The 14,930-nt window shown below is 36.9% G+C and overlaps 1 protein-coding gene across 6 annotated transcripts; it reads right to left on the bottom strand.

The window, feature by feature from the left end:
* Positions 1–144: 144 nt before the first annotated feature.
* Positions 145–13,884, bottom strand: LOC125844102 (protein SUPPRESSOR OF K(+) TRANSPORT GROWTH DEFECT 1). 6 transcript variants are annotated; one of them, XM_049523351.1, is made up of 9 exons: positions 12,910–13,884; positions 11,596–11,701; positions 9,168–9,366; positions 8,968–9,036; positions 8,822–8,896; positions 8,613–8,711; positions 8,278–8,433; positions 7,584–7,704; positions 145–427 (listed from the first exon to the last, which is right to left on the bottom strand). In XM_049523351.1, the coding sequence occupies exons 1-9, from the start codon at positions 13,376–13,378 to the stop codon at positions 423–425; spliced, it is 1,299 nt and encodes a 432-aa protein (XP_049379308.1). In that variant the 5' UTR covers positions 13,379–13,884; the 3' UTR covers positions 145–422. The 6 variants fall into 6 exon arrangements, 4 of the variants coding, with proteins under 4 accessions (XP_049379308.1, XP_049379309.1, XP_049379307.1 ...); XM_049523352.1 differs by having other exon boundaries at positions 145–470; positions 7,627–7,704; XM_049523350.1 differs by lacking the exons at positions 7,584–7,704; positions 8,278–8,433; positions 8,613–8,711; ... (2 more) ...; positions 9,168–9,366; positions 11,596–11,701 and adding exons at positions 1,063–1,218; positions 1,349–1,447; positions 1,608–1,682; ... (2 more) ...; positions 3,982–4,087; positions 5,429–5,527 and having other exon boundaries at positions 145–548; positions 13,009–13,884.
* Positions 13,885–14,930: the final 1,046 nt, after the last annotated feature.

Genomic DNA, 14,930 nt, shown 5'->3' with positions numbered 1-14,930 from the left:
GCCATCTCGTTTAATCGAAGTCAACTGACTCATAATAGTGAAAATTGGCACACACGCGTCAGATCCATTAGAAGATGAAGCTTGCACCAGTCATGAACTTTGAGTACACTAGTGTTTTACTTTGAGTCATCACCTTGAGGTAACTTCAGAAGGCAAGTAGGAATGCTCATGAAATGATTACAAAGTAATTGCAATTAGCATTGTAAAAGGAATAATACAACAAAGATACTAGCAAAATGTTCTGTCTTGACATTGATAAATACATGCAAAGCTAAAACTAATACAATCCAAGAAGGTAAACAATGTCAACCTCCCATTTGGAGAGCCTTTGAATATCGTGAATTTTTCAGACAAGTAGAAGGGAGAGAATACAAATCATGGCAACTCCAGGTGTAGTAGTTATCGGAGATACATCAATCTCTTCAACCTTCTTCTCCAAATTCCTTTGTGAATCTGTCGTGCACTTCAAGGTCAGATTTACTAACTGTTGGCCTTTGACGAGCAAGAACCTTATCAAAGTCTGTCTTTGTAATGGGCGGCGGGATGATCTGCAAGGGCATTAATCAGCAAGCTGTTTATAACTAGTCCCGGCAGATAAGACGACAGTTTATGTAAAGCCATATCAGAACTTCAGACTAAAATATTACTAGGTAATTCTTTTTCTTGAGCAGAGGATCTATCGGAAACAACCCCTCTCTACCTAACAAGGGTAGGGTAAGGTCTGCTTATACTCTACATTCCTCAGACCCTACTTGTGGGAGCACACTGGGTGTTGTTAATTCTAATATCAGCTATTCAGAATTGACACGTAGGAAGATGCAGTTCATTAAAAGCACAATCTCTTCTTACATTTTAGTTCAACAAAATCATATGATGCGCAGACCTTTATTACTAGTGACTCGAAAGAAGTCAAATTTCCAGACATGTGCAGTCGTACGCCCCGGATATATTCCAGCTAAAACTCATAAAAACTTTTTTTTTTTGAGAAAGGTAAAGTTGCAGCCAAATAAAAAACTACTTATGGCAGTGATCTCAAACTATAAATGTATCCCGAATATCTACCTGGGATGCGAGTCCTTTAGCAGCAAGCTCCTGCATAGTTGTCTGCACAGCACCCCGTTGCTTCGGTCCGCATGGAATCCAGGTACCATTAGAAGTTTGAGTAAAGAACACAGCATCTTGTGTCTTACGTACGGGTTCAAATAGCACGTCCTTGACCTGTCCAAGAAGAAAAAGTATATAAATATATTAGGAGAACATTGAGGAATTGCCGCCTTTGTTACCTTCAGTACAAACCAGACAAAAACATGTTGGGCATCAAGGCAAATTCATTAAGGTCCAGACTTACACAAACAGAAACATCTGAACCAGAAAAACCTTCTGTCTTACGGGCCAGGTCTTCAAAGTCACTCTCGCTCAAGTTATGGGGGGTATCACCTAAATGAACCTGCACGTGTAACAAGCCAATCTAAATAAATCTAGCTCTCACAAATCGACTTGCAATATATTTCCTTGAACTTCACTTTCCAAGAAAAATCACAGAACAGAATTTTACTTTGAACATTTTTTTTTTTGATGAAGTAGTTTCATTTAAAGGCGGGATTTACTTTGAACATGTGTTGCCGTGCCTTCAAATCAGGGAGCGGAATGTAGATACGCTTGTCAAATCTTCGCCGTATAGCCTGTAGAGGACAATTTCCGTCAGCAATAAATTTCAAAGATAAACAACTTTTTACTGCAAATCATTCTTCACCTGATCTAGGGCATAGGGTGTGTTTGTCGCCGCAAGTACAAGAACTTTATCATCATTGTGTCCAACACCCTGAAAAACAAATTAAGAAAAAAATATCTTTAGCCAGGGGTATTTCTCTTCCTCCATAGACATGATACATCAATTACCTGCATCTGCACAAGGAGTTCTGTTTTAATACGTCGAGAAGCTTCACTTTCATTTCCTTCTCCTCGCTGCCCACACAAGGAATCAATTTCATCAACAAATATGATGGAAGGAGCGCTTTCACGAGCCATTTGGAAGAGGTTTGAAACTAGCTTTTCACTTTCACCCATCCACTTGGATACAAGGTCTGATGACGAGACGCTGCACGAAAATAGCAGTTGGCACTCGCCAACTTTACAGCGTAAGCTCTTGAAAATGGGAAACTGAGAAAATAACTGACAAAGAACAGATACACAGCGACTATATTCATGCAAGCAATTCATGTTTATATCCCTCCATCAAGATGATTATGTGCAAGTTTAAAAGAGAAATTAGATAGTGCAAATGGAAGATATATTACCACTGAGAACTGCAGAGATTTCACGGAATACTTGCAGGTATAGAATCATTCAAGGAATCAGGAATCTTGACATGGCCCGCAAAATGGAAGCCAAGTATATTAAAATTTCAGGAAAAGGGTCATTGTACTGTGTACATATTATATTTTGCTTCTAGAAAGGCATCAATCCAATAATTTCACATGCTATAGCTTGGTTGTCTCTATTCAGGAGATGTTAGGCATCCCAATAACCCCCACAATGGCTCATTGGTCATCCCCTTATGCTAGACTATAGTCTTCACATCCTGAATACTTCCTAAGATGCACATGCAAAGACATTTATATTATGACTTAAGGGTGGATGTGTACCTCTATGGCACGGCTGCTCTATAGAATTGGTACCAAATCAAAACATTCAACACCCTTGGATACCAGACTATATTTATCAACCAATTCCAACATCACATTCTGTCCTAGATGTATAGATCTGCAAGTGACACACCACCGAGGGGGACAACCCAGATATGACATTTCTGGAGGAAAAGAACCTCATGGGAAGTAGATATCCAAAAGAACCATAAAGTCTTAACAAAAATACAGCTAATATAAATACTACTCCCTCCATTTCAAATTAATTGAATTGTTGAGACATTTTTCATTTTTCAATTTACTTAATTGTTCAATTAAAAAAATTGTTCAATTAAAAAAATTGTTCAATTTTCAAGACTACTTTTAGAATTTTCTTCCAATTTTATCCTTCATTAGTTAGCATTGGAATTAGTTATTAATTAGTCTTAAGTTATTTTAATCATAAATTTGACAATAATTAATAAGGGTAAAAATGGAATGTTATGCCTAATTTATGTCTTAATCTTCTTTTCTTAAAGGGTGTGAAACATCTCAACAATTCAATTAATTTGAAATGGAGGGAGTATAATTTATGAGCAGACAGTCATTTCCCACAACAAATAAGGAGCAACACCCACGAAACTACAAGACCCTTAATTCATGGATATTGGATCATGACCAAGATGGTAAATTAGTAGGAGTTAATTAAGATTCAAACAAAACAAAAACATTCTGAACATACTGAGCATATAAAGAGGCTTACATCAGCCAACTCCATGCAAAGGCAAAAGCACCATCCCACACTCCAAGAAGGAAAACAAAGGCAATGTAAAAGACTCCTAGTCGACTTGGATATTGAACCACATTCTGTATTTAGTGATTGAGCCCTTTACGTTCCTTACTACTACTGATTCTTGACTCAAGCACCAAATTACATCAAAACATCATTCATGCAAAGAAGAAAATCAACAAAAGAATATGAGAAAGGAAGGTCATAAAAACTATAAAGATAACAAATTATGAGAAAGGAAGGCCCAAAAAAAAACTATAAAGGAAATTAAATAAGAACTTAACAAGCAAATGGTACATCTTCTCCCCCGACTTCTTATTGGTATTCTGAGATTTTCCTTTATAATCTTTAGGGCTTCTAAGCAGATCCTCATTTTGCTCAAGATCTTTTATTCTTCACGAATGACAGATGATATGATGTACAAAATTTGCAATTTAAATACAGCCTTTGGTATTTACAAAATAAAAGCTGCAGTGAATCAGGAAATATCTGAAGTTGATAGCTTCTATTTGCTGTAAAATGGACAACATTATCAACAAACACACTTGCATGTAGGAAGACAAATACCTAAAAAAAGTGGATTCTGCTTCAGTAGCAACAGCTTTGGCCAAGTAAGACTTTCCTGTCCCAGGAGGACCATAAAGAAGAAAAGCTCTCCATGGTCGCCTCTTGCCTGTAGGTACATGAGAAAGGAGAAAAAAACCACTCAAACTGTTGTGAACAAAAGCACCTAAAAGATTGCTCAAGTTATGTCATGCACACGTTGCAAAACCACTCAACCATCTCTAATATAACACAAAGAGAAAAAGAACATAATACTCACCAAGTTTTTTTTCCTTAATGATTTTTATCCCACTACAACTTTTTTGGTTGAGCTAGGAAGAGCTGCAACATGAATCCTGGACTAACTATAAAGAGAAATTCCAAAATGTGGGATTTACTCAGAGTTCACCTCTCATACTTCAAAAGAAAAAGCCAGACAACCAACTGTCTCTAATTGCTAAGCAATGCAATTAACCAATCAGTCACCCAAGTATAGAAGACCATTTGCTCAAGATCATGCAGTCACCGGCGAAGAACTTCCTCCTTCACATCGAGGCTCTTCAGGAATCTAGTCATGAGACTCCCAAAATTGTACCCAAGGCCCTTTGGAAGCCTAGCCTTCTTCATTGTAGACTTCAGCATTTTCTTTACCAAACTTCACATTTCAAAACACATGCACAAACGCGCTCACACAAATGTTGAAAGACATTTAGAATGTAGAGAAGTTAACTCATCCACAGCATCACTAATAACCTAAGAACTCTTAAACATGCTCAACAAAAAGCAATTCATTTTCTACTCATATTCAGCTATCTACAGACTAACCTGGCACTTTGTGGTCCCCAAATTGAATGTACAATAGGTAAAGACTCAAACTTACTTCTTTCCATAAGTTAAAAACTAGAACTATTGGAACCCATGTAACCCCAATTATGACATAAGTGTCTTCTAACTAATACTCCATAGTGTTTGGTTTGCAACATAAAACTCTGTATAACTGCCTATAATTCCCACTGCATAATAAGCACTATAATCCCTTTAACGACACCTAACATCATATTGCTACTTCCTTTACCCAAAAAAAAACTAAGGCATACTACATAAACAGACACTCAAACTTGGCCTCAGCTCTCAACTGGCAACTAAAGACTACAACTTGTCCCCACTATGTCTCGTGGATACCCTGCACTGATGTAGCTCATAAATTATGGAGGTGTCTAGATGATCATTTTGTAAGTTGGAGTGTTCAATGGACAGAGTGGAGATGAGTTGAAGTGTCAAGATGGAGTGCTTACTTGCTAGCTGAGGGCGTGTTTGAGTGTCTGTTTATGTATTATGCCAAAAAATAATTGTGTTTAAGCTACTTCAGAATCACAAGGAAACCATCAATCAAAGCAACAATCTTTACTAGCAAAATGCAGCAACAACACACACACAAAAACAAATCCAACAAAAGCTAACACACACACACCTGTGAAGAACTGAGGGAATTTCACAGGCAAAATGACAGCTTCCTGCAACGCCTGTTTAGCACTCTCCAATCCAGCAACATCATTCCACTTCACATTAGGTTTCTCTCTAACAATTGCTGAATTAAGCCCAGCCCTTAGCTTAGACTGCTCAGGATCCTCTCCCCCATCTTCACCATCCTTAGGCTTAGTCTTAGGCTTAGCAATCACAGCTGCATCTCCTCCATTTGGACCAGGCCCACTCCCACCCTCATCCAACACAGCCCTAATCTCCTCCGCACGGCGTAAATACTCTGTAAATTTCTGGGTAATTGCCTCCTTAATCTTAGGATTCTTCTCGTACTTCAAATGGGTCTTGAAGTACTCCAATGCATTCATATACAACGGAAATGCCTTGGCATAGTTCCCACTATTGTCCTCTTGCACTGCTTGCCTTACGTAATCAATTGCTTGCTCCTTGAAATTGCTATACATCTTCGATCATATAGAAAAAAAACCCACAAAATTAACCAAGCAAATTTCAGGGTTTTGATCAGAACTCAAAAGGGTGTCCGCAAAACCACAAAACTAACCAAGAAAATTAATGGGTTTTCATCAGAACTCAAAAGGGTGTTCGAAAAAAGTTGATTTAAGAAAAAAAATCATATAAACAGTGTTCTGAGTAATGGATCTTTTTGAAGATTTTGAGCTTTTTTGGGTGGATTAGGAACCCTAAAAATTGGGGATTTTGGTTTTGATTTAAGAAAAAGATTGATTAGAGATCGAAGGTTGGATTATGGAAGAAGAAAACATTTGAAAGAATCGTAATTTGTGAGTTTGAACGTTGAAATTTACAGGGGAAAGTGTTTTTGTCATACACCAAGGGCTGCTGTTAAGGAAGGGAAAAAGGTCAAAAATGTTGCTAATTAAAAATGAAATGACTCAAAAATATATCTCACTCATAACTCATAGAGTTCACTTTTACTTGTTACATATTTCTAAAATAAATTTTTATTTTACAAATTATGCAGAATAGCAAATATTTAAATCATATTAAATACTACAGCTACTATTTAAGAAAATTTAATTCACAGCTATAGTTTCACTCAATCTTGCTATTAGTTTGATTTGTATAATTTATCTTATTTATATAACTCCAGAATTTGTACACTTTAGTTTCTGATTGTATAAAATTCAGAATTATATATGCTTACCCTATCTATTTTGTATACGATTTATGAAAAAATCATAATAAATTACCCTATTTATATATTGGCAAGCGAAATAATACAAAATGGAGTTTTGAAATTTTCTAAATGTATAAATTCAGAATTTGTATGTACTAACCCTATTTGTGTATACAAACGGACGAAAAAATACAACCACAACCTCCATAGCTAACAAATCTATTGCTATGGGACGCAATTATCGAAACTATAGTTATAGAACCCTTATTGTGTCTATTATGTTTCCTATTTCTGAAATTTTTTGTCAATAATTGCTTTCCTTATAGGTGTGATGTGCCAAATCAAACAGTTACAAATAAAAAATGAGTGTAGAGAATATTTATTATACTAGAAAAAAGTTGGCCAAGAGCCTAACATCTTTTCAAAAAATGAAGATCAGTTCCATCTCCACTGCAGCATACCACCTTCATTCAACATATAAAAGTCAATTTTGAACATTCTATATTAGTTACTATATATTGAAATCAGAGTTAAAAAGGTCAAATACACACTTGAAGTATTGGATTATTTCTGTTGTTCTTGTTTCCTATGGATGATGACACAGCTCGAACCCGTGACCTCCTTATCACATGACAACAACTTTACTAGTTATGCTGAGGAAGCTCCCTCGGCATACTCTAAACAAGTTGGCCCCAAGAAAATAGAGGTTACCAGCTTTGTTACTATTAGCAGCACTTGCTGACAAATTGTGAATTAAGTAATTGCAAATAGAATTGTATAAGGAATACAACAAAGAAACTAGCAAAATGTACTGTCTTGACATTGATAAATACATGCAAAGCTAAAACTAATACAATCCAAGAAGGTAAACAATGTCAATCTCACATTTGAAGAGCCTTTGAATAACGCGAATTTTTCAGACAAGTAGAGGGGAGAAAGAACACAAATCATGGCAACTCCAGGTGTAGCAATATACATCAATCTCATCAACCTTCTTCTCCAAACTCCTTTGTGAATCTGTCATGCACTTCAAGGTCGGATTTACTAACTGTTGGCCTTTGACGAGCAAGAACCTTATCAAAGTCTGTCTTTGTAATGGGGGGCGGTATGATCTGCAAAGGCATTAATCAGCAAGATGCTTAAATAGTCCTGCCCGTTAAGAGGACAATTTATCCAAAGCCATATTAGAACTTCAGACTAAAACATTACTAGATGATTCTAATATCAGCTACTGAGACACAGGTCTGTCGCAAATAGCCTATCTACCTTCATAAGGTAGGGGTAAGGACACTATCCTCCCCAGACCCCACTTGTGAGGATCACACTGAGTATATTACTATTACTGTTTGATTCTAATATTAGCTACTAATTCTTCCTTTTTCGGGGTAATCAAGCTATTCAGAATTGACACGTAGGCAGATGTAGTTCAGTAAAGGTACAATATCTTCTTACATTTTAGTTCAACATAACCATATGATGTGCAAACAGTAACGTTAGAATCACATTTAATTATTGCATTATTAGTGACTTGAAATAAGTCAAGTTTCCAGACATGTGCAGTTGTAGGCCCCGGCCCCAATATATTCCAGCTAAAACTCATACAAGCACAAGATTTGGCTAAGTGACCAGATTAAAAATTAATTATGGCAGTGATCTCGAACTATAAATGTATCCCAAATATCTACCTGGGATGCAAGTCCTTTAGCATCAAGCTCCTGCATAGTTGTCTGCACAGCACCCTGTTGCTTTGGTCCGCATGGTATCCAGGTACCATTAGAAGTCTGAGTAAAGAACACAGCATCTTGTGTCTTACGTACGGGTTCAAATAGCACATCCTTGACCTGTCCAAGAAGAGAAGGTATATAAATATATTAGGAGAATAAAGAGGAATTGCCCCCTTTTTTCCTTCAGTGTTTAGCAAGTTCAAGTGGATTGGTGAAGAAGAAAGGGTCTCTTCCAACTACAAACTCACAAACAACATGTTGGGCATAAAGTCATATTCATTAGGGTCCAGACTTACACAAACAGAAACGTCTGAACCAGAAAAACCTTCTGTCTTACGGGCCAGGTCTTCAAAGTCACTCTCGCTCAAGTTATGGGGGGTATCACCTAAATGAACCTGCACGTGTAACAAGCCAATCTAAATAACTCTAGCTCTCACAAGTCGACTTGCAGTATATTTCCTTGTTGAACTTCACTTTCCAAGAAAAATCACAGAACAGGATTTACTTTGAACATGTGTTGCCGTGCCTTCAAATCTGGGAGCGGAATGTAGATACGCTTGTCAAATCTTCGTCGTATAGCCTGTAGAGGACAATTTCCGTCAGCAATAAATTTCAAAGATCCACAACTTTAAAGTGCAGATCATTCTTCACCTGATCTAGGGCATAGGGTGTATTTGTTGCCGCAAGTACAAGAACTTTATCATCATTGTGACCAACACCCTGAAAAAACAAATTAAATAAGAAAAAGAAATCTATAGCCGGGGGGTTTCTCTTCCTCTTTTCTTTCTGATAGGTCGAAGTTGGTTATGAGAGGTCAAGGAACCACATCATAGCTATGATAGATCAATTACCTGCATCTGCACAAGGAGTTCTGTTTTAATACGTCGAGAAGCTTCACTTTCGTTTCCTTCTCCTCGCTGCCCACACAAGGAATCAATTTCATCAACGAATATAATGGAGGGAGCGCTTTCACGAGCCATTTGGAAAAGGTTTGAAACTAGCTTTTCACTTTCACCCATCCACTTGGATACAAGGTCTGATGACGAGACGCTGCATGAAAATAGCAGTTGGCACTCGCCAACTTTACAGCGTAAGTTCTTGAAAATGGGAAACTGAAAAAATAGCTGACAAAGAACAGACACATGACGTCTATATTCATGCAAGCAACTCATGTTTATATGCATCCATCAAGATGGTTATGTGCAAGTTTAAAAGAGAAATCAATAGTGCAAATGGAAGATTTAGTACCACTGAGAACTGCAGAGATTAGAACATTTGCAGGTATAGGATCATTCGACTATTGAGGACGCAGGCATCTTGAAATATCCCACATAATGGCAGCAGAGAATATCAAAAAATCAGGAGAAAGGCCACTATACATATTACTTTTTGCTTCTAGAAAGACATCAGCATATTGCATGATTTCACATGCTATCCCTTGGTTTTCACAACTCAGGAAATGTTTGGCACCCCAATAACCCCCACAGGAGTCCGGTGACAGGACAGATTTTTTTGTTGTTGGCGGGATTAGCATAAAAGAACAACTACTACAAAGCAAAAGCTCTACATGTTGACCTCCATTGGAAGTCTTTGCAACAAAACAAAACTAATGGATCCTGATTGTATAATCCTACTGAAATTTTATTATTGTAAGCTTGAAATTGTTATTGAAATTACTGCAATCACAAACAAGGCCTTAGCTGAAGGTTCAATTTGACTCTGCTCTACATCAACATATTGCATGATGTACTGGTCTGATCTTAAGATTCATGGGTTAGCATCACTTGCGTTGGGAGTAAGTGAGATGTGTCTAACAAACTGGAGATATACAAGATGATCTCATCCAGAGGTTAAAATCAGGATAATGCTGAGATGCAGAACCATAAAATGCAAAAAAAAAGGCTCATTGGTCATCCCCAAATGCTAGACCTAGACTAAAGCCTTCACATCCTGAATACTTCCTAAGATGCACATGCAAAGCCATTGATGTTATCACGAAGGCTGGATGTGTTCCTCTATGGCACGGCTGCTCTATATAATTGGTACCAAAACAAAACATTCAACACCCTTGGATACCAGAGTATGTTTATCAACCAATTCCAACATCACATTCTGTCCTAGATGTATAGATCTGCAAGTGATACACCACCGAGGGGGACAACCCAGATATGACATTTCTGAAGGAAAAGAACCTCATGGAAAGTAGATCTTCAGAAGAATCATAAAGCCTCAACAAAAATAAAGCTATTATAAATACTACTCCCTCCGTCCCAAAATAAGTGTCACCTTAGCAAAAAAATTGTCCCAACATAAGTGTCACCTTAGGAATTCAAGACAAAATTAGTATGTTTTTCCAACTATATCCTTATACTCCATCTTCTTAGTAGTGTTCAATTTTCAAGAGACATTTATTAAATAAAGTAGCTTAGTAAACTACACATTATATTTATTGATTTCTTAATGGATGTGATTTTTGCCAGGGTGACACTTATTTTGGGATGGAGGAAGTATAATTAATGAGCAATCACCTCCCACAACAAATAACGAGCAACACCCATGAAACTACAAAGCCCTTAACTCATGGATCATGACCAAGATGTTTAATTAGCAGGAGTTAATTAAGATTTAAACAAAACAAAACATTCTGGACATATTGAGTATATAAAGAGGCTTACATCAGTCAACTCAAAAGGCACAAGAACCATCCCACACTCCAAAAAGGAAAACACAGGCAATGTAAAAATTTCCTAGTTGACTTGGATATTGAACCACATTCTGTATTTAGTGATTGAGCCCTTTATGTTCCTTACTACTTCTGTTCTTTGATTAAGGAACCAGATTACATAAAAACATCATCTATAAAAAGAAGAAAATCAACACAAATTATGAGAAAGAAAGGTCAAAAACTATACAGATAACAAATTATGGAAAGGAAGGCCAAAAGATAAACTATACAGAAAATAAAATAAAGAACCTAACAACCATATGGCCAAAATCAGTTGCATCTTCTCCCCAGACTTCTTTTTAGCATTGATATTCTATAATTTTCCTTTATAATCTTTAGGGCTGCTAAGAAGATTCTCATTTTGCTCGAGATCTTTTTCGTTTACTAATGACAGGTGATATAATGTACCAAATTTGCAATTTAAATACAGCCTTTGTTTTTTTTCCAAAATAAAAGCTGCAGTGAATCAGGAATGATCTGAAGTTGATAGCTCCAATTTGCAGTAAAATGGACACATTATAAACAAACACAATTGCAAGTAGGAGGACAAATACCTAAAAAAGGTGGATTCCGCTTCAGTAGCAACAGCTTTCGCCAAGTAAGACTTCCCTGTCCCAGGAGGACCATAAAGAAGAAAAGCTCTCCACGGTCGTCTCTTGCCTGTAGGTACATGAGAAAGGAGAAAATAGCACTCAAATTGGTATGAACAAAAGCACCCAAAAAATTACTCAAGTTATGTGATGCACAGTTGCACACATGGATAAACTATTCAACCATCTCTAATGTACCACGAAGAGAAAAAGAACATAATACTCACATGATTTTTGCCTTAAATGATTTTTATCCCACTACAACTCTTTTGGTTGAGCTAGGAGGAGTTGTAACATGAATCGTGGGCCAACTATAAAGAGAAATTCGAAATTGTGGGATTTACTCGGAGATCACCTCTAGTACCAATGCAATTAATCAATCAGTCTCCCAAATATATAAGACAATTTTCTCACAACCACGCAGTCACAGGCAAAGAATACCCACTTTCTTTGCCAAACTTCACATTTCAAAACGCACACAGACAAATGCTTAAAAGTTGTAAGGCATTTCGAATGTAGAGAAAATAACTCATCCACAACATCACTAATAATCTAAGAACTCCTACACATGCTCAACAGAAAGCATTTTTATTTTCTACTCATATTCAGTTATCCACAGACTAACCTGGCACTTAGTGTTCCCCAAATTGAAACGGTTTAAAACATTCAATAGGTAAAGGCTCAAACTTACTTCTTTCTATAAGTTAAAAACTATAACTATTGGAACCCATGTAACCCTGACATAAGTGAAAATCTTTCTAACTAGGAGTCGAAAGTGTTTGGTTTGCAACATAAAACTCTGTATAACTGCCTGTAGCTCCCACTTCCCACTGCATAATAAGCACTATAATCCCTTTAACAACACCTAACATCTTATTGACTTATTTCTACTTCCTTTACCCAAAAGAAATAAGGCATAATACATAAACAATACACTCAAACTTGATCTCACCTAGCAAGTAAGCACTCCAACTTTGAGAGTGCACACCAAGACACCTCGGCTGACTTAGGAGATGTCTAGATGATCATCTTGTAAGTTGGAGTGTTTAACGGACATAGTGGAGACGAGTTGAAGTGTCTAGATGTGCATATGCAAGGTTGGAGAGCTTACTAGCTAGCTAAGACAAAGTTTGAGCCTCTGTTTATGTATTATGCCAAAAAAAAAATTGTGTTTAAGCTACTTCATAATCACAAAGCAAACCATCAATTAAAGCAACAATCTTTACTTGCAAAATGCAGCAATAACACAAAAACAATCCAACAAAAGCATACACATACCTGTGAAGAACTGAGGGAATTTCACAGGCAAAATGACAGCTTCCTGCAACGCCTGTTTGGCACTCTCCAATCCAGCAACATCATTCCACTTTACATTAGGTTTCTCTCTAACAATTGCTGAATTAAGCCCAGCCCTAAGTTTAGACTGCTCAGGATCCTCCCCATCTTCACCATCCTTGGGCTTAGTCTTAGGCTTAGCAATCACAGCTGCATCTCCTCCATTTGGACCAGGTCCACTCCCACCCTCATCCAACACAGCCCGAATCTCCTCTGCCCGGCGTAAATACTCTGTAAATTTCTGGGTAATTGCCTCCTTAATCTTAGGATTCTTCTCGTACTTCAAATGGGTCTTAAAGTACTCCAATGCATTCATATACAACGGAAATGCCTTGGCATAGTTTCCACCATTGTCCTCTTGCACTGCTTGCCTTACAAACTCAATTGCTTGCTCCTTAAAATTGCTATACATCTTCAATCATATAGAAAAAAAACAAGAAAATTTCTGGATTCTGATCAGAACTCAAAAGGGTGTCCGAAAAACCACACAATTAACCAAACAAATTTATGGGTTTTGATCAGAACTCAAAAGGGTGTTCCGAAAAAACACAAAACTATCCAATAAACTTTCTGGGTTTTGCTCAGAACTCAAAAGAGTGTTCAGAAAAAAAGCTGATTTTAGAAAAAATCGTATGAACAGTGTCCTAAGTAATGGATCTTTCTGAAGCTTTTGAGCATTTTTTTTGGTGGATTAGGTGAGTTTGACAGTAGATATGAACCCTAGAAATTGGGGATTTTTGGTTAATTCAATGAAAGATTGATTAGAGATCGAAGGTAATAAGGAGATCGGAAAACATTTGAAAGAATCGAAATTTGAGAATTTGAAAGTTGAATTTACAGGGGAGAAATGGATTACAAGTTTGAAAGAATTCAATTTACAGGAGAAATGTTTTGTCATACGCGTGAGGTACACGTAGGGCTGCCTATTAATAAGGGTCTGTTTGGATTGACTTTTGGCTTATGACTTGTAAGCCAAAAGCCATAAGTTATGATTTCTAACTTATGACTTTGGGCTTATTTTTGTTATTTTGGTTTTAAAATAAGTGCTTATAAATACTTTTTAACTTTACTCAAACACTTCAAAACTGCTTAAAAGCTATTTTGGCTTAAAAACACCTAAAATAAGTCAATCCAAACGGGCACTAAGGAAACATATGTTCTTTTATGGTGGAGTTTGAAAATGATAGAATGTAACAAATTTTATTCGTACCTCATAAAAGTATAGATAGAGAGTATAGAGAGATTGTTTCTGATGCATCCTCGACTTAAAACATAATCATTTACAAATAGATTGGAAAAAGGAGTACAAAAATGAGAACGATAACAAGGATGAAATAATATGAAATAAAGAAGTACAATACCAAAAAGAGTACGAGTAATGACAACAAACAAAAAAAGAGTAATAACAACAAAGTAGTGGCATAGTTAAAACACGGATGTTTGGACTAACTTAAGTGTACAACAAACTCATTTTTATTGGCAAAATGCATAAATACTTGATCTTGAGATTACGATGTATATCATGCATAGGCTGCTCTCATTGTTAAATGATCTTCAAGAATTATAGTCTAACCTCAATTGGGCAAGGTGCATCAATCTCATTCTTAAATGAGCTTCAAACCTAAATTGGGCAAGGTACAAGCCTAATCCATATTGACCCGAAAAAACCTAATTGACCCTAACAAATCTTACCTTAAACCCATAGTGACTGGCCAAACAAGACCGGCAAAACAAGCCTAACCCTAACCCAAGCGAACAAGCATGGCCAAACAAGACTAACCCTAGCCATAATGACTGGCCAAACAAGCCTAACATTAACCCAAGCGAACAAGCATGGCCAAACAGGCCTAACCCTAGCCATAATGATCGGCCGAACAAGCCTTACCCTGACCAATATTGACTGGTCGAACAAGCCTACATTGATTGGCCAAACAAGCCTAAACTAGCCCATATTGACCAACTAA

The sequence above is a fragment of the Solanum stenotomum genome, chromosome 11 (assembly GCF_019186545.1).
Source record: "Solanum stenotomum isolate F172 chromosome 11, ASM1918654v1, whole genome shotgun sequence".
Lineage (NCBI taxonomy): Eukaryota > Viridiplantae > Streptophyta > Magnoliopsida > Solanales > Solanaceae > Solanum > Solanum stenotomum.
Note: the sequence above shows the minus strand (reverse complement) of the source record. Positions and strands in the feature narration are given on the sequence as shown.